This window comes from Aulonocara stuartgranti, assembly GCF_965226115.1.
Source record: "Aulonocara stuartgranti genome assembly, chromosome: 20".
NCBI classification, from domain to species: Eukaryota; Metazoa; Chordata; class Actinopteri; order Cichliformes; family Cichlidae; genus Aulonocara; species Aulonocara stuartgranti.
In genome coordinates this window covers 3,603,767-3,631,693 of record NC_138956.1, presented here as the reverse complement: position 1 = coordinate 3,631,693, position 27,927 = coordinate 3,603,767, and the positions used below count along the sequence as shown (strand labels likewise).

Sequence of the window (27,927 nt, the reverse complement as noted above, 5' to 3'; positions counted from 1 at the left end):
ACCTGTCCAGAGTGTACCCTGCCTCTCGCTCTGAGACAGCTTGGATAGACTTCAGCCCCCTCCCCAACAAGGATAAGCGGAAGAGAATGGATTCATGCATTTCAGCTGGTACAGGGTCTAGATTTTTCACTGCAATGCCACAGGTGGTGTTAATAAGTATTGTGTCACTCCATAAAAAATTTTCACTGCCTCCCCCCTGAATGACAAATTTCATTTGGCTTCATGCACTCTTATGATGATTCATAATTGCTGGAAAACAACAAAAATAAATAAAATTAGCACATATCTTGTGGGGGAGCTTTCCTCCTGCTGTAGAGCCTTGCCCCCTAAGCTGCCCACCTTGTACAAACTAATTGCTTGTTTGTCTAAAAGCCTCTTATAGCCTTTATTTTCTTAGGAGATAATGATACAATAAATAATTTTTAAGTGTTTTTGTCAATAATTTCTTGATTCTGTTTACGTATAGGGGATTTTGACATATTTTTCTGAAGAGGTATGTACCACCCTGCCTAGACATTTTGCCCCCCCCCCATGTGAAATTTTCTAGATCCGCCGCTGACGTATGGCCTATATGTGGTTCGGCTACCCATTTTTAGGCGCGTATGCTGAGAGTTGATGTCGGCATGGGACTATCAGGTTCAGGATTAGGTTAAACCTTAGGGATAAAGTAAGAAGATGATAAAAACTTCTTATCCTTAGCTAGTACTGTCCTGATCATCGGAGTCCAACTCCCCACCTCCTCTGCTGCTGTTTCTGCTAGCTGAGCCCCTAACATGGACATAAACTGAAAGAATCCGTGGCACGCCGGTGGTAGCCTGCCGTGCCGTCATACATGCTTTTATTGGGATAAGTGAGTACACTTGGCGAGGACGTGGAGTTCTGCCAGGCCCCGTAAACGTCGGTGTTCAGAGAAAATGTCAGGTTATACCAAATTACTGCGGACAGTCAGCGTCCACTCTGCCCGCGTTTAAATACCGAGGTTCGAGACAGAGGGCGTGGCCCTAGTGGTGACGTTTCGTGTTTATGTGAAAGCTAGCAGCGGTCGGTCTATACAGTAACCTGCCAGACCTTCAAGCCGTGGACTGTAAACGGTATGGGTTTTCACCAGCATTGTTTAATTCTTGTTGATTCGTGCGAGCTGTGTTGGAAGGCGAGTTTACAAGTAGTTGGTAATTATGTCAGCGGTTTCTCTCCGTCTGTGAGTGTCGTTTGTTCCTGCATCTCGAAGCTAACATTACCTCACAGCTAGCTAGCCTAGCTAGCAGGATAGTGGGAAGTGTAGCCGGGTATGATTGTTTTTCTTTTGCCTATAAAGTCCTCCGGTCAGCGCGAAGTAACCCTTGTGGTTTCTACGTCAACGTTAAAGCTTTTACTTGATTGTAAACCTTGTGTCATTGTTGCAGACTTTGTTTATTTTTGCAGAGTGAGCTAAGGTTAGCTGTGTGTGTCAGTCATTTGTTAAAAGCAGCGGCGATAGCTGCATATATATATATATATATGGCTGACAAGTGGGTCGTATCTACTTCAGTTAGGTAGCAACAGCAAAATAAAGTTGGGTGTCATCTCCCTGATTACAGCTGAGCCTTGCACCATCTAGATTATACGACAAGACATCGTGTCCAACCCAAACAGATAATAGTCGGGAAAGATAATTTTGAATATTAATTTTGGTATTTTAACAAAGCTGTGTGAAATTTCGGTCTTTAGTTAAACAATTTCTAACACATTCTGTATGTAAACTGAAAATATTTTGTATTTATAGCAAGCATATAACTCATCAAACCAAAGCACTGGTATACTGAATAAAACAGGTCTGCGTGCATACTTAGGCACGATAAACTGTGAAATGTCTGTTTTATATTCTGTTGACTTATTTAAGATTCACTGTGTCTTAGAAGTTGTAATCAAGCAATTTTTAAAAACTGTGTTTCAGTGTGCCATAGCGTCACCCCTGCCTGGGTGCAATGCTCTTCTGTTACACATGAGCTCTACTATGTGGTACATCATGCAAAGCATTCAGAGTAAATATTCCCTGTCTGAGCGGCTCATCCGAACAATTGCAGCCATTCGCTCATTCCCGCACGACAATGTGGAGGATCTTATCCGTAAGGTAGGCTTGCTTATCTTCCAGTCAAAGTGACGTAAACAATCCCCTGTAGTGTCATGAGTGTAATGTTGATATTGTTATTTCCTGGCTGATTAAGGGTGCTGATGTGAATCGGATGCATGGCACTCTCAAACCCCTGCACTGTGCCTGTATGGTTGCTGATGCTGACTGTGTGGAGCTGCTGCTGGAGAAGGGGGCAGAGGTATGTTACAGCTGCACACGGAAGTTTTTCATATTCACTTTAGATTTATTCGGCACCTTTAAAGGTTTTGGCCTTAAGGCGGGTAAGTATGCATGCAAACACAGTCAGTGTAAGTGTGAGCAGGACAAAGGTTAAAAGCTTTCTAAATGTAAAGAAGACACCTAGCATTGTTTACACTGAAGGATTCATGTTGAGTCATGATCTGAAACCACTGGCTGTCTGGAAAGATAGGGAAATTGTATCAGTTTATTTTAGTAGTACTGTGTACATGTGGTGGGGATATGGGAGAATTTAAAGGGTTAATCGTTACAATTATTTGATGGAAACTATCCTCTGTAAATTGAGTTTTACTTTCAGGTCTCACAGCATTCACATTCATTCCCTGTTTCTTTAGATGATCACTGAGCAGTTTTCATTTGGACTATTTGGTAGACTGTCGTTCTTTTGTTTTTGATATAATTTAATGGTGCAAACAATTTCTGAATCATCTGGTTATTCCATTTCACCCTCCTTTTACATCTGTGCTGCAACACATGAGCCAAAATATCTGGCAGGCGTTGAGACGCCTACACAGTCACTTCTCAGGGCACCCTGCAGCTTTGTGCTATTTAATTAAGTCTTGTTGGCATAAGACTGCTCATTATACTGAATTTTCTCATCAGGTAAATGCTTTGGATGGCTATAATCGTACAGCACTGCACTATGCAGCAGAGAAGGATGAGAGCTGTGTGGAGCTGCTGTTGGAATATGGAGCCCAGCCAAATGCCCTGGATGGCAATAAAGACACTCCTCTTCACTGGGCCGCCTTCAAAGATAATCCTGAGTGTGTAAGGGCCCTGCTGGAGAGCGGGGCCTGTCCCAATGCCCGTGACTATAACAATGACACACCTCTTAGCTGGGCAGCAATGAAAGGCAACCTTGAAAGTGTCAAAGTGCTATTAGACTATGGAGCGCAGGTCCATGTAACTAACCTGAAGGGCCAGACCCCTATCTCCCGGCTGGTGGCCCTGTTGGCCCGAGGCCTGGGCACCGAACAAGAGGAAGAGTGTTTGGAGCTACTGTGTCGAGCAGCAGGGAGGTTTGAGATTCGACGGGCCGACGGCACCCTTCCCAGGGAGCTGAGTAAAGATCCCCAGCTGCTGGCGAGGCTGACCAACATGGTGGCTCAGGCGCCCACGCTTCGCTCTCTGGCACGCTGTGCAGTACGGCAAAGTCTCGGAGTGCAATTCCTCCCCACGGCTGTCAAAGAGCTTCCTTTACCAGAGACTATCAAAGACTATCTGCTGTTGAGAGACTGAAAATGAAGCTGTTTCTTCAGACCTCACTGGCTCATTATTAAAGAGCTCATCACACTGCATTGCACACTGCAAGGAAGTGTCTCCACGGTATTAAAGAGTTGTCCAACCTTTCTGCAATTTATTACAATATATGTGATAGGAGGAATGATGAACTTAATGTATTTTTCCTTTACAAAAAATCTAAATAAGCAGTGAGTGAACTGCAGATGAATATATTTTCATTTGTAGAATCAAGTTGGCACCAGTGCATTCTCCTCATGCGTTGAGTATCTCAAAGCCTGTTTTAAGGAAATCTTTCCCACTTTCTTTGCAGAAAGAAAGTATAACATCAGGTTTATTCAGCTCCATCATAGTAACGGTGTATGTATGTGCATCTAATCATCCAGCTGTTTTGGTTCATGAATAGTCAGAAATTAAAGTTATTATCTTGCCTGCTAAATTCACAGGAAGTATGAATGTTACTTTTTAAAATGTAAATATAATTTAAAAGAGTTTGCCACAGACAATGAGGAAAGTCATAAATTACAGAATGAGTATATGCTCGTTATACCTTTTTAGAGTGAAACAAACAGTTGATGAATGAGCACTCATGTCCTGTATTTGTAATAGAGTGTGTCGTGTGAAGGTGGTTTATATGTTGGCGTTGGAGTGGTCATCTTTCTCTCTGACACCCTGAAGAGCTCATGCTGCAGTCATTTTTGATATACCAATAGAAGTAAACACATCAGATTTAAAGAAAGCAGAGTGTGGGGGTTAACACAGCAAGAACGTCCTGGATCACTGGATGGCTGGTGCGAAGTTTTCATGTTCTCCCCATGCCTGCGTGGGTTTTCTCTGGGTTACTCCAGGTTACTCCCACGCTCTGAGAACATGCATGTTAGGTTAACTAGAGAATTGGCTGTGAGTGTTCATTTTTCTCTGTGTTAGCTCTGTGGCCGACTGGCGGCCTGTTGGGGTTGCACCGTTCTTTTTGTCCTGTGACTGCTGGGATGGATAGCCCCACCCCACCAAAAAAAAAAGTGAGGCTCAAAAATGGATAGAAGAAAACACTTGAGCAGATTAGAAATTATGCCAGATGGCAGCAGTTTTATTTATGTCGATGCAGCAGAAGGTTGGTAACTATTACTGGTTTCACATGATGTGCCAGGCACACTAACTTTGCCTCCATAGTCTTTGGAAGTTCTTCTGCTCTGATAGCAAGTCTGCAGTCTTGTGATTTAGTATTTATTTGGTCTATATTTTAATAAAATGAAATAAAAAGTTGCAGTTCCAGTTGCCAATAAGGAATAAAGTTGTTGTTTTTTTGTTTTGTTTTTATTATCAGTGGAAGTTTTCAGTCTTAACTTGCAAAAGTTTGTGTTTCAAGGGTGCTCGCTGGTCCAACATTTTGCAGGATATTTGAAAGTGACTTTATTTTAAATTGTTACGTATTAGGACCATGATATGGCATGATGACTAAGTTTGTGTCTTTGAAGGATTCACTAACTTGCAATTTGTTAAAGCACTTGTCTACAATCTGACAATTTCTGTGCTTGATTATGTTTGCCTTTCTACAAATGTGTAAAAGTTAACCTCTAGATCATGTCTTGTGTACACCAGCAAAGGTGCTTTTTTTCTTCTTTGTAAACATACTGCAAGTAAATGCCTTTATATTCCAGCTCACTCTTTTCTCTCTGCTCTTCACAAAAATCACACATTGATAGCTCATATATATCAAGTCACAATTAATTACATCTAATAGAGAATACTTGATGTCTATACCTGTTATTGACTGCGCTGTGATTGTTTTACAATATGCATATACAACACAGGTTATATCTAATAACAAACTGTTACAGTAAGCACTGTCACTGATGACCAAACATTCACAGTGACAGCGTTTTAAAACACGAGCCATGATGTTTTTTTTAAACTTTGTTCCTGCTTCTGGCATGTCAAATATCTTTCATTAAAGAGACCATATACCAAGTGCAATTATTAAAGCTCAGTGCATGGCTACAGGCTACCATGAACTGAACATAACATAACATATGTAGCTTTGTCAAAATATACACTCATGTGTTACTTTCTTTAGATGCATCTTGCTAGTACTGGGTTGGACCCCTTTTTTACTTCCAGAGCTTCTTTAATTCTTCATAACAAGGTTCGACAGCTGGAAACATTTTTAAGAAATTTTGGGCCATATTGACATGACGACATGACATAGTTGTGCAGATTTGGGGGCCACAGGTCCACCATGTGAAGCACCCGATCCACCACATCCCAAGCATGCTCTAGTGAACTCATTGTCATTGTACAAGAAACCAGTTTGAGATGATTTGAGCTTTGTAACATGGTGCATTTTTCAGCTGCAAGCAGCCACCAAAGATAGCTACACTGTGGTTATGAAGGGACGGACATGTTCAGCAATAACACTCAGACTGTGGCATTTAAATGATGCTTAGTTGTTACTACGTGGTCCAAAGTGTGCCAAGAAAATATCCCTTCACCATTACACCACCGGCAGACAGTTACACGGCAGGATAGATCCGTGCTTTCATGTTGTTTTTTTATTCTGACCCTATGCTCATCAGACCAGAAAGCGTTTTTCGAATCCTTTGTGCTTTGTTTTAGGCAAGCTTCACTTTCCTGTTCTCAGCTGTCAGGAGTAGCATACGGTGTGGTCTGCTGCTGCTGTAGCCCTTATGCTTTGTGGTTCCATGTTCAGAGATGCTCTTTTGCATACCTTGGTTTTAAGGAGTGGTTATTTGAGTTACTGTTCCCTTCCTATTAGGTCTAAGCAGTCCAACTATTCTCCTTTCCCATTCTCATGTGCATTTTGGACTTCATCAGGTCGTCTTCATCTCTAATTGCCAAAATGCATTGAGTTGTTGCCATGTAATTGGCTGATATTTGTGTTAATGTACAGTTGAAAAGTGTACCTAATAAAGTGACCAGTGGGTGTATAACCTAAATTCAGAAGTAATATTCATGATCTGCTGCATCTAACATATTCTCTCAAGGGCATGAATAATAAAAAATAAGAGTTTTAGTACACATGTTGGAGTGGCTCACAGCGGCTACAGCGAGCAGTTCAGAGGAAACGGATAATATATTTATACTTAGTATTTGTGAAGTAATTTCTAATTGTAGTGCAAAAAAATGGCCAGAGTATCGATGGAGTTATGATAGAAGTGCTATTTACAACAGTTAAACAAGGTTTGTATTTAATTTTACATTTTAAAATGCTAAATGCTTTTTTTCTGGGGAAAGCTCTTGACAAACATATTTAAGTCAAAGAAATGACCAATTATACCGTTACTTCAGTGTTTTGGAAAGAATTTGAAAGCTACCATTAGCACCTTCAATTCTCATATTATCCATTGGGGGTCCCTCTAGCCCTGTCTCTAAGTCACCAGCTTGTAAGACTGCCTTTGAAGTAAATGTGACACTTCTATATCGGAGGAAACATTTATTGTTAAGCAACACTGGCTGTAGATTACATCAGCCAGTTTATCTGAATACATTTTTGAATGCATTTTTCAAATGTATAAGAAGAGCTACATTTACATGATCACAAGTTCAGGCATATTCATTTGTGATTTTTTTTAACCAGCTATTTGGGGCTTGTACCTTTACAAAGGGATAAGTTGAGAGTATCAGGAAGGAAACCAAATCAAGAGGGGAACGACCCCACTGTTGACAGCTGTGACATACCATGTAACAAAACTTCAATCAGTGACTTGAAAAAATGAAGATATCATGAAACTAATAACCATATGCACCACAAGTATCATCATTTTAATGTTTTATCATGTTTTTTGAATCACACAGATGCACAGTCAGTAACTTTTTAAATTAATGACATGTTGATGATATCAGACAAAGGAGACATATCTTAAAAATGTAAGTGACAGTTCAAGCTTCCAAAAAGCTTCTACATACGATGCACAGTACTTAAAAGGATGTGTTATATTCGCAAAAGTTTATTGTTCGAAAACCCATCAAATTCATACAGTTATGAGGGGAATTCTTACCCTGCAAAGCCAAATTTACCTCTTTTCACGAGTCAGTTACAATTAATATCTTAATTGCACCCACTGTATAGGTGGACTTGAAGTCAATGTTTCTCTGTTTAAGCTTTAATAAATGACACAGAAAACATAAAGACTGTTTTCCCATCTAGTCATCCTATGCTTAAAGATATATACAAAGGCTGAGGGGGGGGGGGGGGGGAGGGGGAATACAGACACAGAAATAGCAGCAAGAAAAAAAATGTACGAGTAAGGGTTACAATTTCTGATGAGTCAGAAAAATATTCAAAAATTAAGTTTCGTTTCATCATTAAACTGCAGAAAATTTGGGTTGAATTTATATACACAGAACTTTCATTATGATTAAATTAAAACAAAACAAAACAAATAAATGTAGGAGCTTTCTGGTGCATTTCTTTACATGTGGCCAGGCAGAGATAGCTTGTACGAAATCTCGCGATAAGTCCGCGTCGAGGGGAGTGTCAAATTCCAAGAGAGAGGAGAGGGGAGTCAGAGAGAGGGGCGCGAGGGTGAGTTTGTAAACACTTTATTAACCTTTAAATTCACCATAGATTATTCGAGTATAGTAAATGATTACAATGTCGCGCTCGACACGACACTTTTCAGTGTTTGCTGACGTTAAAACGACACGTCTATGTAGTTGTCAAAACTGTTGTGGGAGCTACAACGTTTCATTCGGACCCACTGTGTCTCGCTTTGCACTCAAGTGTCACTCCGCCAACCAACTAAGTGCTAGCCTTTTCGGCTGTTGTTACTCTAAATACCCGAAGTGCACTTTGAAATACAGCAATTCACGTCGGATGTTATTAAATTGATTTTAATATATGTCTATTGTCATGGCAGAAAGTGGTAGCAAGTGCTGCTATCACTCACTTTTTAAGTGTGCGCTCGGCCTGTTGTTAACGCTAGCCACATTAGCTAGCCATTAGTTTTGCGTTGATAGGAAAAAAAAGTTGATTTCGAGATTTTAGCCAATCAGATTCAGCTGTCGGACGTTATTGACAGGGTTCGAACCTATGAGTGCCCTAGAAGTCGCTAACTGACGCTCTCGTGGCCAATTGCTGAATAGAATAGGCGGCATTGTTACGGGAAAAGGCTGGGCTTATGTACCCGTACGTAGCCAGAGGTAATGGAGGCTAAAAAAGACAAACCTTTTCGACACAGTTAGCGGTGTCTTCACAAAGGAACTAAAGTTTGTGGAACTTTGGGAATTCAACTTTAAAATAATCTTCGTTTATATTGCCGAATATGTGGAAAAAAGCGCGCTCGTGTAGATTTTTTGGCGGTAGGATATATTGCGAGAATTTGGGTTTGCAAGAAAACCTTAAAAAAAAAAGTACTAATGATATCCACAGTATTGCAATTTGAACTGCTCAACGCTCCACGATCCATGTCTCCATCCATGTCAACACCTTCCTGAGAAATGTAGGTCATGTTTTTGGCAGAGTTGTGCATCATTCCTTCACTAAGAGAAGTGTTAGAACTGAGAAAACTGCACTATGTCTTGTCCAACCAAATACATGCAATTACTGAAGAGTAATGCGAGATGTTTGGAAGTTGGACCCAACACAAATGTTCTTTGCAGCTTGAAAATGAAACTTTTTTTTTTAAGTGTATATTGCATGCTTTTAGGCATTTCTGTTGATTAGATTAGTTAAGTAATGATTGGCTTGAAAGTGTTGTAGAGCATGGGTAAAAGCTACTGGCTACATTTCAATGTGGTGTTCTTCTTTTTGAATTTATAGTTATAAATCTATATTTGCTTGTTAAAGTTGCAGACCACAATCAAATCTACAAAATGTCTCTGATTTAATTTTAGGAAGCTCCCTTGAGTCCATCCTGTATTGTCCTGCATCAACACTGATTTAGCTTTCAGGCCTTGTTGGTTATGCAGAAGTAGGAATAGGATTTCTTTTGTTCCATTTACTAAATCTTGTGCTCACTTTGCTTACATAAACAAAACACTTTGGTTCTTGCACACACCCAGCCATAAACCTGGATGTCCTGTCTCAAATGCTCACCTCTGATCCCATAATTATCCAAGCACATATTTGATTTGCATTTTTTTCTTTCACGGTTTCTTTTTTTATCCCTCTCCCCTCCAGCCCCCTTTAGTTATTTTTCTCTTTGTGGGGTCTCCCTACCCTCTGGCAATTTAAGCCCCAGATTCCACAGTCATGGCTGCAGTGCAAGCTATTAATACAGTTTGTTTAGTCAGTTTCCTAGCAGGCGGCGTCAAACACTGGATGGCTGTGGCTGATTATAGCTGGGACTTGTTCCCTTACACCTGCTGAGTCGGAGAAATCCAAGTTAATGTTGGGACTTTGGCATCGACTCAATGAGAGAGACAGAAATGAGAACGCTTTGAGTGCTTCCATGTCACCTTGGATGAAAGGAGGTGAAAATACTTGATATCAAAACCTGTAATTGATATCAGTGATGTGCATCAGGACTGATGTAACGAGTTGACTGATTATCTCGCATGAAATTGGGGGTCTGCATGAAGTAGCTATTTGAGGGTATAGGAAAACGTTAGTGAGACACTTCTGACAGTCGCAACATTAATTTAACTGTATAATTTCTACCTGTAAAAAATAAATAAATAAATAAATCTAGGCGGTAATTACGGATGGCTTCTTAATGTGAAGCAAGTAAAAGATGCTGAAGAAAAGACCTTAACACATCTGTTTTAATCAGTTTAAGTAATTGGTTGGGGCAGCTATGAAAACAAATGGTGTTTTCCACCCCTGTCATCTGGAATTTATGGTGGATTTTCCACAAAATCAAATCCCACATTTCATGTTGGTGCCAGCCAGCCAAGTTAATGTCTAGCATGTCTTTAGTAAGATGTAAACTTTGAAATCTGTTCCTACTCCTGATGCCAGATGTGTCCATTTCCTCAAACAGTCCACACCCTCGGTATAACGAGCTAGATGGAGTATCTCGTTTGCAGACACGTCCACCCAAATAGACTCAGTAGATTGGAAGCACTTTGTGAGGGGCCTTGCACTGACCTGTTGCCTGCAAGAAATCAGACTTCTCTGTTTCATGGGTTATTTGACGTGTGCAGAGAGGGGCAGCGTTTGCCTGCAAATATGATGCAGACCCCTTTTCTCATGAAGCAGCGAGACACAACCGTTAGGTTTGTTACAAGCTAAGCTTCACGGGAGAGTGTCTTATTCCAGCGCAAGGCTTCGGTAATCGCGCGCTGGCTCAAGGACTGCAGAGGGAGAGATGGAAGGAGGAAAATATACTGACTTCAACATTGGGAAAACTTTCAGACATTTATGCCTCGCCAAAAAAATGAATAATCTGTCCCACTCAATAATGTTAAATGACATGCACAACACATGTTAGAGGTACAGCCGAGGTTAATGTGGTCAGTAACTCAGAAATAGTGAAATGCTAAACATTTTTAATTTGTCTTTTCTTTCCAGTTTGTCAAAAAACTCTATGTACTAAGCAACTTTTTAATTCACAAACAAATTTTTGCTCAAAAGTAGGGCTGCCACAAACGATTATTTTGATAGTCGACTAGTCACCGATTATTTTTGCGATTAGTCGACTAATCAGATCATCATCCATTGGACGTAAAACTACAGCTTATTGCACCAGCAGCATCTGCTCTTATATAACTATCATTAGCTTACAGCTTTAAGTGTTTAAGGTCTGTGCTAACTAAAAATAAAGACAAGATAATAGTTTATTAAATTTTAATGAAATTTGCAGATTGTTTCGGTGAAGTTTAATAAGTCGTCGACGATTTTGATAATCGACGTAATCGTGACTAGTCGACAAATCGTGGCAGCCCTACTCAAAAGTAATGAGACTGCAATGTTACTACACTCAACAGATTTCTCCTCTTTGGTTTTTGACCCTACCTGTTGAAAATTTGTCTATGCTTGGCTGCAAACAAGATTCAAATCCTTATATCCCAGGTGAACGTGTTCTTTCATAACATCTCTGCCCTGTTGGGCTATTGACCGGGGACGTCTGGGAATGTCTCGTGGCTTCTCATTGGATGACTTTGGCGATGTGATCCCTTGGGCCGTATGGGTAGCTGTGTGGTGTGGTGTTTGCTCCGGTGCATCCCGCAGTTGCTCAATCACCTTAGGATGTTGGAAGTTGTACTCATCAGTTTTTGCATTGTAGTGGCTGCATTGTCCTGCTGAGTGGGGAATCGGGCGAGGACGAGTGACGTTACCATTGTTGTCACACACAAAAAAACCTGCGCTCAAAATTAATATTAAATTAAGATACTCGTTTGCAAGAGTATCAATGCAAACAGTGGTGTCTTTGCATCTTCCAGCTGACACACAACTGCATGCAGCACCATTGTAGTCAGGCCCACAGCTCCTCCCCTCACTAACAGCTGAAGTAGTTATTGTCCATAATACCGAACAACACTTTAGAAGGAATTTCAGAGGTCAGTAAAGCTCTAGTTTCAACAACATTGAAATATTAAAGTTATCTAACCAGCACACATGGTAATGATAGCTGTTTAACTATTAGTAATTGCCCCATAGCCACATTAGTAATATGTTATCATTAACAGATGATAGTCGACTGTAGTTAAACAAAAGATGAATAATTATTGCAGGCTGAATGGGCTATTGAGCTGTAACAGACTGGATTACAGACACATGGAGAACTGGGCATTTTGCTGGCTTTTCAGAGCAGTTGGGGAAGCATAGTTGAACTGAGCAGAGAGTCCAGAGTGTGGAGAACTAATTGGAGCAAATAGAGAGTGAAATCTGGAGCAGTGCAGCAGAATTGGACGGGTTTCAGTCTTGAAGAGCAGAGCTGAGTATGTGAAGAGCTGCAGACTGAGGAGCAGTGTGAACTGTATTCAACATCTGCTGCCGGCAGATGTGGACCAGATGAGAAACCTGAGCTTTTTTTATTTTATTTTTAACAAATGTTTATCAAAATCTGTTTCTTGTTTTGTTGTTGCCAGCTGTGAGGTCAGTTTTAAAATCCAATCAAAGACCGGTTAGGTCTTTCAGTTTTTGTTCGTGAAGATAAATTTCTTTAACCTTCAAAATCTGTAATTTATGGAAAATTAGTGTAAAAAAAAAAAGTTAACTTTTTCACGATATCACTACTTTGACATTATTTAGTTGCAGGACGCAGAAAATCTTGCCTGTGGTATTGAAAAGGGTATCGAATATTTTTCTGTGTACAAGTGTCGAGTTTGAAATTCTAGTATCATGACAACTTTAGACTGCCTCAATGCTTAGTTGGTATGTGTCACAATAACATGTATAAATGCATAATACATAAATACCAGGGGCAAGGATTTTCCAGCAGAATGTTTTGTTGTAATGAAATAATGTATAATGTTATTCACTTTGCCTGCCAGTGGTTGTAAGGTAGTGCTCAACTGGTCTGGTCTTGAAAGACCTGTGATTGGCCCATCGGCTATATTTTCTAAATATATGTTTTCTAAAGCTGGAAAACTTTTGCTTTTTGAATTGCAATAAACTGAAAGATAATTATGGACTGTCAGTTGATGGTAAAAACAGAGAGTCTACCCCGTCTTCAAATCAGCATTTTTTTTAAAGTAAAAGTTTAAGAGGTGAATCACAAAAGACATCCTAGGGCTTGTGTTAAATCACAAAAGTCTGACAACATTTTTGCTCAAGAGCTGGAGAACATTGAGTATAATATATACAGTATATTACATAAATACCAGTGAGTGGCTTTATTTTTCCTTTGTGTACATGTTGGTTGTGTCTGCGTGTGTACATAACAAAGTCCTCGATGCAGTTGGTGTATTTTCAGTGGGACAGTGTTGTGTAATAGCTGCCAGACGTCACTCTGGGCCAGCTGAGAATGCTAAAACATTCATGTCCGTTGCCTCTACCCCCTCCCCCCTCCCCTCCAATTTCCCGATTTAAATTTAATGAGTTATTTTTCTAAACTTCCCAGTTTGTCTCCACGTGCAGTGTTGTTCAGCTGTGCAGAGCAGCGCAGGGTGGGGGTGGGTTGGTGGCATTAGAGATTGAAGCAGTATGCTTGCATTTTTTTGCCACTTCAGAAGAAGAAAACAAATAAAACATGCACGTATTTAACTCTCAACAACAGCATATAATAAGAAGGTGAGAGGGGTGTTGTGTATAACTTTTATTGGAAAGCTTTTTAGGTTTTTTAGTAGATTAGAAGGGCCAACAGTGCTGCCCACATATGCCTCTATTTTTACTTACTTTACAAAATACTGTTAATACTGTGTTAATAGTACACTAAAACTAAAATCCTGGGGCACATTTATTAGAAGTTAAGAAATACAAAACGGCGTGATTATGCCGTGAAATATTTTTGAAATAATGGTTATCTTTTGATGAACTTTTTTATGTTTAATGTGTTTTTCTTGTAAGTCATGTTAACAACCAGCTAGCAAAAGGTAGCTACACTCTAACAATATATACATATTGGTAAAAAAAAACTATACATAATTTAAAGTACTTACTAATATAACAATAAACTGTGGTTAAATGTTCATGTTTCAAAAAACTTGTTAGTTTTAGCTATGTCAAATTACCTTAAAACTCTTCATCCTGCTTCTCAGGAGCTGAACCATCCACCTTAAGATTGCAAAATTTCATAATATTTAAAATATAAGTATCAGATGTTCATTTAGAAGTAGTAAGATGACCTGGAGAACAAAACGCAGCGAGGTCAATGGGAATGTGTCCAGTGCCAGAGATCTGTTGTGTGGAAACACATGAAAACCTTCATAAAGTGAATGAGGAGGTACTTAACCTTAGATTGCATGTGCGTGCACAGAGAAACAGCTGACTCAGAGAGCGGGAAACATTGAATGAGGGGTACGAGAAGGGGAGGGGAGGCAAGGTGGCAGAGAGGTGAGGAGAGAGTAGTAATGAGAGAAGGAGGCATTGGAAGTGAGGAAAAACGAGACAGGGAAAGAGAAGGAGACCGAGATGTCTTTGTGTAAACGGTAGCTGCCGTCCTCTCGTGTAAGCAGGCTCCTCATTGGCCAGCCCGAAGCCCCCGTGTGTGTGAAGGAAGTATCACCAGGGAAACTTCTTCTCGCTGCTACTGTGCGTGTTTTCCTCCTTGCCAGGGTTATTTTTAAATACCATTCGGCTTCCTGCTCAGACTAAAGACTACAAGCCACAGCATCACTGTTTTGTTGTTTTCAGGATTTTGCCAGTACACACACCAACAAAAAAAAAAAAAGCTGCAACAATGTTCTCTTCTTCTCCTCTATCACAGTTACATTGCAGGCTCTTTGCAAAAATGGGGGACGACCGACCTTTTGTGTGCAGTGCTCCTGGATGCGGACAGGTAAGTCCTCTCTTTTCATGTCCTGCTCTCTGTGGTAGTAATCTTTGCCTTTTGTAATTGCTTACCAAAGGTCAGTACTGCACTTCACAGTATTGTACTTCTCAAAGAAAACTATATGAAACCTAAAAATAAATAGACGTTCTTTTTGAGAACGCACTGGTTTTAATGTAGCGCTATATACAACAACCCTGAAAAGATCCGTTCTCACTGCAAGCGTAAACGGACATATTTATGCAACACTTATAATTAACATCACACCGATGACATTCATGCTAGCATGCCGTTTTGTGAGACAATGCTGTCTCCTTTTGCAATGACTCACTGGAAGCTCCAGTGAGTAATCAGCACCGTTATTGTTTCAACCTGTCACTGCTGACTTCTAAGCGCCTGCAGACACAGGTTTGAGCCAAGGCAGTGACTCAGCTGAGTGCCAGTAGTGCACTCACATGCCTGTTACGTGGTGTTTCGACGAGGCTTGGTTTGATATCATAGAATAGAAGAAGGAAGAAATTAAAAAGGAGTCTGTTCTTAGACTCATGATTATTCAACACAGGAAATCATCATGTCTGATGCTGTGTTCATTTGGGTGTGATATCCTTAGAGCTAGTAGTGAAATGGCTCCTGGGAATCTGAAGGAAGAAAGTGTTTATGGGTTTACGCAATACTTGGGATTCTTGGGACTTCTTCCATGCTCTGATCAGAAGAATGGGATTGTGGTTTGAACAGCAGTCATGTAAAGCAGTTGAACATGCATAGTCGATAAATAAGTGATGATGAATTGTTTGGTAATTTTCTTTTCAGAACATCGCAGACATCTAGGGACCCTTCCTTTGTCTTTCTTTACATGTTTTTGTGATGTAAATACTCTGCATATTTCATTGGTTTGATTACTAATTTATTTTACTGCTTAAGCAACAGAGACCTAAAGAGGCAAAGTGATGTGGATGACAGTGCTGGTCTGCAGCTGTGTCACTCTCAAAGCATTGTTTTAGAGCCAGACTGTTGTATAAACAGGTGTGGGATGGCAGAGTGGTGCTAGATGTTTGGGTATGTTGTCAGTATCGCAGTGCCACCTCACTTTAGAGAACCTGTACAAGGTTATAAACAAACAGTTTTCTTTCTTTTGTTTTGGTTGAATCTATGTCAAAGGGCAGAAGAAATGCAAAACAAAAATAATGAGAAAAGAAATCACATTTGCTTAGCACCTTTTTAAGAAACACAGTCACTTTACACACACTATCTGATATCACTGTGTTGGTGTTTCTATGTCATGATAATTATGTTAGAGTAGCATTATCCAAGAATTTGGCTAATGATCATATATTTATTCTATTGTACGAAAAAATAAAGAAAACACTTGAAATTCTTACAATTCTTTCCAGAACAGAATTTTATATAAACAAAGAGGAAAACATGTCTTTTTTCCCCACATTGCAAAGCTACGATAGCACAACTACATGATCGTTCAGTTGCACTGCTGATCCTGATCTAAAGCCTGAACCATGAAATAATTGCCAGAAAATTTAAATTTTTTGGAAATTGAGTGTTTATTGAACTTTCTGATGAGATTTAAAAAAAAAAAAATCATTTGCACGTATTAGCTTTAATTTGTAGAAACTGTGTATCAAATATGATACCATTGGCTCTAAAGCGTTAAGATAATGCAGGAACTACACCAACACGGGGGTATCAGATGCACTTGCTTTACACACACACACACACACACACACACACACACACACACAAAGTCAAAGGCATCAGTGAAATTAAAAAAAAAAAAAAACAGGTGAAATTGAATAAAGTTGTCATGGTACACATGTAACAACTTCTCGCTGGTTAAGATTACAGAATTTTTTGGGGAGTCATGTTTGTGATCACTTAACTGTAATATTACTTTCTTTTAGCTTGGTTTTCATCTCTGCCTACTCCTGAGAGAAAAATGTGGCTCTGTAGTTGATAATGAATCCACTTTGTTAACAAGCTAAGTGAATTGTTTCTTCAGTTAGTGATGGAGCCACATCATCAGATTTTTGGTAACCAGGGTTGAGGTTTTTTTTTTTTTTTTTTTTTTCCTTCTTAAACCAAAACAACAAAAGACAAAATCTGTTTAGTGCTCTGCAGGGTTCTTACCACAAGTGGTCCAGCTCACATGCCACAGCAGTTAAAACAGGAGTAATATACAAATATTGATATACACAGGCTTGGTGTTATCTTAACAAGCAAGTAATGCATGTAAATGAAAATGCAGTCTAAAATTGGCAGCAATCAAATTTCCGTTTATAATACTGACAAGGCATTCGATTTGATGGTTTCCACTACTCTGCGGTAGTGGTCGGTATTAAAGGCATTGAGGTTCAGTACTCTATCCTGTACATTTGCCAGCACCTTCATTATATGTTTATACATTTTCTGGCCTTTAATTGCGATTTGCTGCTAATTATTGTATCCTTTATGTCCAAATACTGTTTTAATGCTGCCCTTTTAAATGCAACAGTTCTCTACTGGGAAAGTCTGAATCATGCCCATAATAGAACAAGGATGATTGATTCCTGGCTTTGCTCAGGATTTTCCTTCTACCAAGTTAACAACAACAAAAACAACAACAGCAGCTCCCCTATTATATGATGTCCAGTATTTATTGCGTGGGGAGGAGTAATCCTAGCTGCCATTTTCTCATACATGGAGATTAGTTGGAGATAGTTTTTCTCCACAAGACCTAGCTGCCTTGTTCAGAGGAATGAGACAGATGGGACACGTATTGGTGATGCTCCTGGTCGGGCTAAAAATAAGCCCCCCGACACTTGACTGTGTTTCCACTTCACTCTCACGACTGAACTCGCAACTGCAACACGGGACCCTAAAATAGGCCTCAGTGAATGGTGAATAGGCTGGTGCCAGAGCCAAGATTATTTCTCCTACGTCTCTCGAGTGAATCACCTCACCACTTCTCAAAAGAAGTTCCATGTCTCCGAGGACGGCTGTTAATGCCGTCTGTGCGGTTGATTTGAGCTAACGCCAGGCTGCTTGTAGCTTAAGCTGCAAGCAGCCAAAAGGAAGTAACAGAATTCAGACTTTCTTTTATCATTACAGACTCACAGTTCATACATGTGTTTTACACACTAATTCATTGGACAACACCAAGTTACGTGTGCAGCTATTTCTGCAGCTTTTGTGGTCAGTTCTGTCGATATTTTTTTTCTCCCTCTTCCTTTATTTTTATTTATATATACTTCTCTATCAAGTTGTTGACATTTTCACCTTTTTGTCACATACTGCGTGCTCCACAGACTGCATGTGTTGGCCACAAAAGATTATCTATCGCTGATTTTAGCAATACAAAAAACAGGATGTCTCTTCAGAACGCAGTTGCCGTTTCTTGTTGGCTAATTCATATAATGTTCTCTTTTGTCTTGTTCGCTTTTCCAGAGGTTTACCAACGAGGACCACTTGGCAGTACACAAACACAAACATGAGATGACGCTGAAATTCGGACCAGCCAGGACTGATTCGGTCATTATTGCAGGTACTCTCGTCCGTGTGAGACAGACGTTCATCTTCACTGTGTTTTTAAATGTCCTCATGCAGCATTCAGATGGACAATATTTACCCTAACGTCAGCGTGCTCCAACACTAGATATCACATGGGGTTTTACATTCAGTGTAAGTGTGAACTAACTGTGGTGTTGTTACTTTGAATAGTTATATCTGCTCATTACATTTTCCTAGACCAGACACCTACTCCCACTCGTTTCCTAAAGAACTGCGAGGAGGTTGGCCTGTTCAATGAGCTGGCCAGTTCCTTTGAACAAGATGATGATGAGAAGAGGGCCAAGAACTCTGTAAGCAACACTTGCGGTTGATGATTTTATCTTCTTTTATCTCTGCGCTTGTGCATGACCGTGTGCATTACAGTGTACAGTAACCGAAGAAATTTTCTACAGAGACTCGACATGACCAGAAAGAATTACATTTTACTTCCTTCTTTTTTATCTCAAGTATTAATTCAGTCAAAAAATTTACAAACTTGAACTTCGTGCCTTGCACACAGTCTGTGTGTCATTTACATTTCAGTTTTTGCAGCAATTTCTTTTTAAACTGTTTGGTGTTTTATTGCACTTTATATGCGTTTCAGAGCTGGGGTTGTGGCTGTTTAGTTTGTGATGAATGCCCACTTCCCTTTTTTTTTTCTTTTTTTAATATACTTTGATCTATATGTAGTGTAAGATTATTCTCTTTATCTGTAACTCATTTTCAGCTCCCTGCTTCCAACTCAGTGGCTTTGGACATGAGCCTGCAGACACCATCAGAGGTGAAGGTGAAACAGGAGGCACCTGTAGAAGTCGACTCTTCACCCCCAGACAGCCCTGACTCCACATCTGGGAAGTCGGACAGCTACAGGGAGCCTCTAGTTAAAGGAAAGGTACAAGAAAACTTGATAAGGGGGATTGCATAGGTGTGTAGAGAGGAGGGGAGTATCGCTAAGTGATGTTGCAAGTAATTCATGATACATTGTGGCTGCAGTGGTTGCAGAAATTTGTTTGGGGGTACAAATGATGTGTGACATAAAAGCCTAATTTATTTTATTTTTTGTTTTAATCTTGTAGGACACACCACCCAGGAATTCAGCCCCTACCCCGACTATTGTGCGTCCAGGTTCCCTCCCACTACATTTGGGCTTTGATGCTCTGCAGCCCACCATGCCATCACCCACTTCCGTCATCACACAGGCTCCACCCTCAAATCGTACTTTGGGGTAAGTTAAGTTCCAAATCCTTTGGTTGGTCTTTGCTAAACTCTTTAAGCTTAATCTTCAACTTAAAATAAATTCTAGCTTAAAAAACATGTTTTGCAAACAATGTGACAACATCTCATGTTCTTGCAAGTGAACCTTTAATATCAAAGATGCCATCATGTTCTTTCTTTTTTCTTTTCTTCTTTTTTTGTGGTCCCGACGGGTCAGCCACAGTCAAAAACAACCAAAAGCTGTGCTCTGACCAAAAATTATGCCAGTTTTGATCTTGTGAAATAGGATGTGAAGTTTTGCGAAGTATTCATGATTAATAAGAAAGATACGCAGCTTTAAAGGGAACTATTGAATTTGTTTTTCCTGTTACAGACACTATAAAATAGGTGTTAGGATTACCAGCTGTTGCAGTTTTCCCCTGTTAACACAAGTCTTTATTTTCATATACAGATGTATGTAAAGTAACACAGCAGCAATTTAGATGTTATCTTGGGATAATGGAAAAGATGATCATGGTTCACATAAAATCTGTAACATTTCACTGAAAACAAGTACACGCTAATAAGAGAAAGTTTATAGCATATCAGTTTATTTGCATTCTAAACTCATGCATTTTATAATTGGGTATAACTTATCAAAATGTTTCTCATTTATGGACATTAATGTGTTGCATAAAAGCCCAACGATGTGTAGTACGTCAATTACTGTACGGGAAGCTACAGCTTGCAATATCCTGCACAAAACTCAGCCCATGAACCTGTAACATGATTCTTCCTTATGTCTGCAGCAATATTATATGCATAGGATTTATAACCATTATAAATAATAAAAAATGATAAATTAATGTTTATATTTGCTGTTGAATCAGTCAAGTTAAGCACGGACGCTGCACAGTGTTTCAGACAAAAGTCGACAACTTCACACATTTGTGAAAATGGCTGCAGAGAGGGTAAAAATCCCTTGCTTGTCACACTCAAGGTTTCGAAGGAAGTCATAATATAAATCTTAACTTTTTATCTTTGGACATGTAAAATGTGAAACAGCATTAAACTGGTTAAAAACTGGTATTAGAGGGAATGCATATATGTTAAATCATAATTTGGAGTGTTTGCATTCAGATAAATTTATATTTGACAGAATTACATATTTAAGCTAAGATCAAACAATTTCACGTCATTAATATCAGAACTACTATAGTCTTTTTTTCCCCCCATTTTGATGTTTTGTTTTTCATTCAGTTTAGTTTCAGTTTGTTTCCACTCTGGGGTTTCTTGTCTCAGTTTTGTTTCTATTGTTTGAAAATGTTTAGTTTTAGTCTAGTTTGTATTATTTTCAATTTTTTAGTAGATGGATGAATAAATATAATAATAACACAAAACTATACAAAGTCTCAGTAAAGATGACCATCATTGCCTTATCAGGGAGGTTGTAATAGTTTTGTTTTTTGGCCAAACTAGCAAACAGTAAAATTCTGTTTTAATTTGAGCTTAGTTTAAATATTCATATTTATTTTTCAAGTGTAGTTTTCATTTTTATTTTAACTATCTAAAATGTGTTTTCCACACTGGTTTTAGTTTTTAGTTCAGTTTTTAGCAAGTCACAATAACCTTGAACAACTCAAATAAAATTGTATTTTTTACTGGATTATAATATTGTGTTACACACATCAACCCAGGTTTGTCATTTGATTGTGGCTGACCCTGAGAGGAACAAAATACAGTTTAGTTCATGAATCTATGAAATATTTTCTCATCATTAAGCAATGGACTGCATGTTCTATTTCTTAAAAAGCATAATTTAAAATTCATTAACAAACACAAGAGTGAATCTCCTCTTCTTATTTGTCGTCTGCTGTCTGTCTCTCCAGTTCACCGACGAGCCATTACCCTATGATGATGCTTCCCTCTGGTCAGGCAGTGCCTGTGCTGCCTGGTCCTGTTCAGATGCCTTCTGTCATTAATGTAAGGCAGACTAACAGTCTAAGTATGTTGTAACTTTACTTTATAACTTAGAAGTTGGTTTAGTTTTAACCCATGCATTTGTGTCTCATATTTGATCACCAGCTGGCTCGACCCATGTGCATGGTACCCAACATTCCTGGGATCCCTGGTCCTCCTCTGGGAGGCAGCAGCAGCGGCTCCAACTCCCCCTCTGGCTACAGCATCCACTCAGAGGCCAAGATGGTCAGCACTAGATTAGCTCTCTATTTTTATCTATTTATCTGTTCTTTTTGTCTCCATCTTCACCCTCCAGCCTTCCGCTGCACAGGCTTAGGTCCTTCGTCATATGATCTTTTACTGTGGTTGCTTGTTTATGTAACCCTTTCACCTGACAACACAGTTTGCACTCATTTTATGATAGTGCAATGCACACACAGAGATTCATGCACAGTTTCCACCTTGCAGCTATGTCCCAGATGAAACTGAGAGAGTGCAGTCATTGTTTATGGTATTTAAAACATATAAAGTATCCCCTTTAGCACATTCCTCTGTTTACCCTAGCCCCTCACTCCTTCAGTCGTAAGAAGATGATCATCGTTGTAATTAAAGACAAACTTTAGTTTGGGTTTTTTGTTTTTATTTGGGGTTGGGGGGGTTTCGGGCTGATCTGCAGAATCTTTTTGTTCATGGCGCTTCTAATACGATATGATCATTATCGAGGTTGCTTTATATATATATATACACATGCATATATAACATTTGACTGCTTGTGTACCTTCAGGGCTGCAATCACTTTTTTTAATCATCACGGCTGAATTAGTCACAACTTAAATCAAACATGATCAAAATCCGAGAACTGCTGCGGGAGCATATAAAGCCTCCAGATCTGACTGAAGGAGGTCACATGAATCTGTTGCTGAAAACAGTTCAGAGAGAGCACATCTGTAAATGTTCTCCTCGGAGAGAATCAGGCTTCTCCATGTTTTAAACAACTTTAAAACATGCCAAAAATTGGTAACTAGGGTCTTGTCCAGGTTGTTATTGCAAAGTGTGAATCAGTTAATGTAGACGCAGCACAGTGAAGTTGTAGACATGCTGTTGGCACTGATTCAGACACGCTTTGATTATGACTTTCTACAAAGTTACAATGAAGTTTTTCATGATTTTTTTTTTTTTTAATTCCTGTGGCTGTTATTGATGTTGCTTATTTGACTGTTGTTCTGTAGCGTCTGAAGGCTGCGCTGCAAAGCCCGTCAGGACAGAGTATGGGGATCATGGCCATGGGCAGCAGCCCCATGGTACCTCAGAAGGCAGAACAGAGTCAGCTGCTGGTCCAGCAGCCAGACGCACCATCACCTGCACAACCTCAGGTACTCAATGTTAAGTATAAATTCCTGACTGTAACATGTTTTTTTTCATCCATACAAAATATGCTTTAAACTTGGATTAAAGATGATCACATCTAAGTCATCTAAACTTTCTTTATTATATATCACATCACTTGTTTTAGTTAACAGAAAATTGGGGATATTCTTGTTGTGCCGAGATGACTCTGGTGTGTGCTGGCTAAAATGAAACTGTGACTCATACTTCCCTTTTCTCGTCTTTTTTCCACTCATCTCGTCTGTCTGTGTGTTTCCTTCTGACCTTTACCCTGCTTCTCCCTCCAGGTATCTCCAGCACAGCCTACAGGTGGGCGTCGACGGCGGACGACAGACGATGACCCCGACGAACGAAGGCAGCGTTTCCTCGAGAGGAACCGGGCGGCAGCATCCCGTTGCAGACAGAAACGCAAACTGTGGGTCAGCTCCCTAGAGAAGAAAGCCGAGGAGCTCAGCACTTTGAACGTCTCACTGTCGGTGAGTGGGTCTCCAGTGGGTGGATGCTGGTGATGGGGCTTCTAACTACTTGTAAAAGTTTGAGAGGTGGATTCCAGATAAGATAAATGAGTTTGCATTAGTATTGAGTAAATTCTTTTTGCAAATGAACATAGCTGATAGATTTGAAACAATGGAAACCACTACATCTTGTTTCATATCTTTATTTTGTCAAATGGAAATTTTAGGTAATATTTACACCTTACGCCTTGTGGGAAATGTACGCTGCTCTGCAGTGGAAGCAAAACCATTTCAACTTTTTTGTTTCTACCGGAAAATCCATTAGGGAAGAAAAATATGGGAAGTCTGTATTTTAAATTACATAACCAAGCATTACTTTTTTTCCTTATTGGTTTGGGAAGTGTAATGTAATTTCTGAAATTTAGTATTGTAGTACTAATCAGTCTGATTTTTTTTCTTTTTCTTTTCCATCCTCTCAGAATGAAGTGTCTCTGTTGCGTAATGAGGTGGCTCATTTAAAGCAGCTGCTGCTGGCCCACAAGGACTGTCCTGTAACCACCTTACAAAAGAAGACTGCCTACTTAGGTGAGCCCTGCACAGCTATGCCCTGTTCACACGGTTCTATTTAAAGTTAGAGGAAACTTGAGTCTGAATTGCATGTCTTAGATATGTAGAAATATAGTAGATGTATTGCGCAAAGCATAAAGAGCTAAAATGAAATTTGAACCTCAAAGTCGCTCTCACATTTTAATCGAAACACACGGCTTTGGTGTGTAGCTCTCTACTTGTGATTGCAAGAAGAAATGAGCAGGCCTGGGTTACAATATAGCCATGCTGCTGTGGCTTTAGTATCTTCATGTGAGCTGTAGTTTTCTTCAGTGCCCACAAAGTAATTGTAATTTTGTTGAAATAATTAGGGTTCAGTTTGTTATGGCAACGGCCACAGTGGACAATAATGTGTCCAAAAATTATTAATAGAGTTGGATAAAAAAAGCAACATTTGCAATTTAGATATTGCTAAGGGCTGATGGTAACATTAAAATAATAAAACAAGAACTATAATTAAGTAGCAAAATCTTTGTTCCAGTACTTCTTGTTTTATTTATAGTATTTTTTGGGGCATTTCCTTGATTTTGGACGGGATAAAGTTACTGAATATAGCTTGATTTTCACTCGAATAAAAATTAACATAATGTCCAAAGATTTTCAGCAATGAAAACTGTGGAATGTGCTCAATATAAATGAGATAAATATCTTTGCCTGTGTTGCCTTTTTATTTTTTTGTATAGCTGCAGACGAGAGCATGAAAGACATGTCAGAGCCTACAGGTTCCCCTGCCCCGGTGATTCAGCACAGCTCTTTGGCGCCTAGCCCTTCTACGGGGCAAAACGGCCTGAGCTCAAGGGCAGCAGCTGAGGCTATGGCCATGTCAGTGCTGGCAGGAATGGGCCAGCAGCAGAGAGCTGAGAGCGGACCCTCTCACATTATCATGGCTGCACAGTCTCAATCTGCTGCCAGATGATGAGCGATGCCACCAAGGCCCACACTTGGCTCGTCACCCAGGGTAGAAAAGACTCCCACCTCCCAGGTTCCCTCATTTTTAAATTCAGAATTTCACATCTTCTCCTCTGCCCCCCCTCCCCTCTGTGGTCTTTCTAACCCTCCTGGGGAGCCATCTTGCTGGGGCCTGGAGCTCATCAGCAGCCTTCTGGGAAAGGACTGAGACTTTTAAGAGAGCTTCCTGTTAACTTTGCCATAGACTACAGGGGCTGGACTCCAATACCCCCTCCCCCCTGTTTCCTCCTGTGCGTCCCTACTCAACTGTCCTCACCCTCAGTAATAAGGACTCTTCATTGGACTGTAGGACTGCGTCAAGTATACTGCCATAACGATCTTCCCACGTGGACACGTGCCGCACAGGTGTTTCGTAAACTTTTTTTTTTTGTGTGTGTGAATTAAATCCGATATAAACAGCACACAGGGCTCTACACTTTTTCCAGCAGGGAACAGTGCCTTGTTCTCCTCGTCACTTTAGCCTTGCACGCACACCCACACATGCCATCACAGAATGCCTCCCTATACATCCTCGGCTCCAAAGATGCGATAGTTGTCTAGAATTCTCTGACTCACATCTCAATTATTCACTCAGACCTTTAGTAAATGGTTCTCAGCCACAACACGATCTCAACCTAGACCCAAAAACCTTACCTCATGTACACCCCTTTATGATAAAGTGTATTAACTGTGTGTGTGTGTGATTGTATATTTATGTACATCAGAACATAGCAGTTTGCCTACTCCTGATCTGATGCATTATTAGCTAGATTGTTAGCATGTGACTTTTCTAATAGGGTTTTTGATACAGTATGCGCAGCTATATTTCTTTTAACTAATTGGCACGTCCTCCCAGATTGACCCATGTAACCAAAATTATGTTAGATTGCGATTTAAAAATAAGTTTGTTGGAGCAGATTTTTTTTTTTTTCCTGACCTGAAGGGAATTGAACTTTTTCCACCTTTTCATATTTCCTGAAACAGGCAGGTGGTTTATTGGTGTGTAAATGGATGCCTCTTTCCATTTTTACATGTAACTGTTCTGGTGACTGTGTTTTCTTCGTGTGTGGGCCCTGCTGGACTTACTGTAACTGTTATTTTCACACTTTTCAGGATGGTTGCACATCCTTTGCTGCTCGTTTGAAAATGCGATGAACCCCTTGTTCTGTATGCTCTCTACCAAACCGAAACTAAGCCATAATGGATCTCTCCAAAGACTATCTGGTACTTGTCCTGGGACAGAAGTGAATACCCTGACTGTTATTTTGTGATTCAGAGGTTGCAGTGGCACTATGACAGTATATCACTGCTTGTAACTTGCACTTACACACAGTCTTTCACACAGTGTTTGATCATTTTGCCTTAAGATCACATTTGTGCCTCCGATACCCCCCCTCACATAAATATATACAGATTTGCTTGTATGGGGGCAAAAAACGGCTCTAGAGAATTATATTAGTCAGTGTATATAAATTGGGAAAAAATGAACATCAATAAATATAACATTTAATTAATAAACAAAGCTTTTTGAGGCCTTTAAGTAAATAAAAAGTGTCTTTTTAGAATATTGTTAAAATATTGAAGTACTTGTCTGTCATCTGGTGGAGAGACGGAGCAAAGACATCTCCAGTGGTCAGAGCTTTAAGGGCAGAAGACGAGCGGTCTTGTGACTGTTTCTGAAAGGCTCTAGTTCTTTTACAATATCCCCCAGATGTTTTATCCAGATATCGATATATTTTTACATGAATGCTCAAAGTGGGTTTGCTTTTTTTTTTTTTTCCCCCCCCTGTCCCTCTTTTGCCCTCTTTCTTAATATTTTCGCGAGATATGATATTTCAAAAACAGGATATGACTTATTAACACAAGGACATTTATGCACTAAAGTAATGCAGGTTAACTATTGCTTTGTATTTCTGTTCAATTTACTTTTTTTTTTTCAGAGATATCAGAATGTTTTTTTGTTTTTTCTTTAATGATGGTTTTCTGTTATCTGTACTGTATACACAAATGGGAATTTGCTGAGCAACTTTAATACCTTTTCCCTTTTGACTGAACCTCTCCTCCTACAGTCTCAACGGCGACCTCGGCAATTTGTGTAAGTTGCTGGCAGTCAAATAGACGATTGTTCATTTGAAATGAAAATTCAAACTGCATTTAGCTTTTATGTTTTCTTGTATTATTTTGTTGCGTGCTGTCTTTAGCACCACACTCTTCATCATAACGCTTCTGATTGCGCTGATGAATATAGACTAATTTCTTTAACACAACGATTTGTGTTTTTGTTGGTTTGTTTTCTCAACAGAAAAATGGACTTGTGCTTTTTGTTCTTTTTTTTCCTTTTAAAAGAAATTTTACCCCCTCTTTTTCTTTTCTTCTTTTTTTTTAATACCTTTTAACAATTGGTCGTGTCTTTTGAGCTTCGTTGTCTAACTTATTGTTTAAATTGGTCAAATAACAATAATCTTTACAGTCTTTGGCCTGTTAACGATGGGCCAGACTTGTTCTAAACATAGCAATTTAGTGGGAAATACAGTAATGTGAAAATTACACATAGTGTATTGATGGTTTTTCACACTCCCTTTGTTGGACTGATAATTTCTAAAATTGTCCTTGTATTGTACATATCTGTACTATATGAATATATTTACTTTTCCATGCATGTTCAAGAGGAATACCATGAACACTTACAGTGCTGCAGTTTTAATTAAAGAAACTACATCATAATGAACATTTATACTGTTTTATCTGTGTTCAGTTATCATATCAAAACATGTTTTCTATTGTAATGTAATTATTAATATGAATGATTAAAGTGGAGACTTAGTTTGATTAAAAAGAGATATGAAAGGAAATGATGTATACAAAGGCATTGAATAATACTCTTTCAAGTACTTCTGCAATT

General features: G+C 39.4%; 1 protein-coding gene across 3 annotated transcripts; it reads left to right on the top strand.

Moving 5' to 3' along the window:
* Window positions 1-607: 607 nt before the first annotated feature.
* asb8 (ankyrin repeat and SOCS box containing 8) lies at window positions 608-27,753 on the top strand. 3 transcript variants are annotated; one of them, XM_082520124.1, is made up of 14 exons: window positions 857-1,091; window positions 1,934-2,110; window positions 2,205-2,309; window positions 14,878-14,949; window positions 18,376-18,472; window positions 18,676-18,788; window positions 19,205-19,369; window positions 19,554-19,702; window positions 21,561-21,654; window positions 21,757-21,876; window positions 22,860-23,003; window positions 23,304-23,492; window positions 23,951-24,056; window positions 24,761-27,753. In XM_082520124.1, exons 2-14 carry the CDS (start codon window positions 1,982-1,984, stop codon window positions 24,991-24,993), a joined length of 1,716 nt encoding a protein of 571 aa, XP_082376250.1. In that variant the 5' UTR covers window positions 857-1,091; window positions 1,934-1,981; the 3' UTR covers window positions 24,994-27,753. The 3 variants fall into 3 exon arrangements, with proteins under 3 accessions (XP_082376249.1, XP_082376250.1, XP_082376248.1); XM_082520122.1 differs by lacking the exons at window positions 857-1,091; window positions 1,934-2,110; window positions 2,205-2,309 and adding an exon at window positions 8,080-8,150; XM_082520123.1 differs by lacking the exons at window positions 14,878-14,949; window positions 18,376-18,472; window positions 18,676-18,788; ... (6 more) ...; window positions 23,951-24,056; window positions 24,761-27,753 and adding an exon at window positions 2,972-5,264 and having other exon boundaries at window positions 608-1,091.
* Window positions 27,754-27,927: the final 174 nt, after the last annotated feature.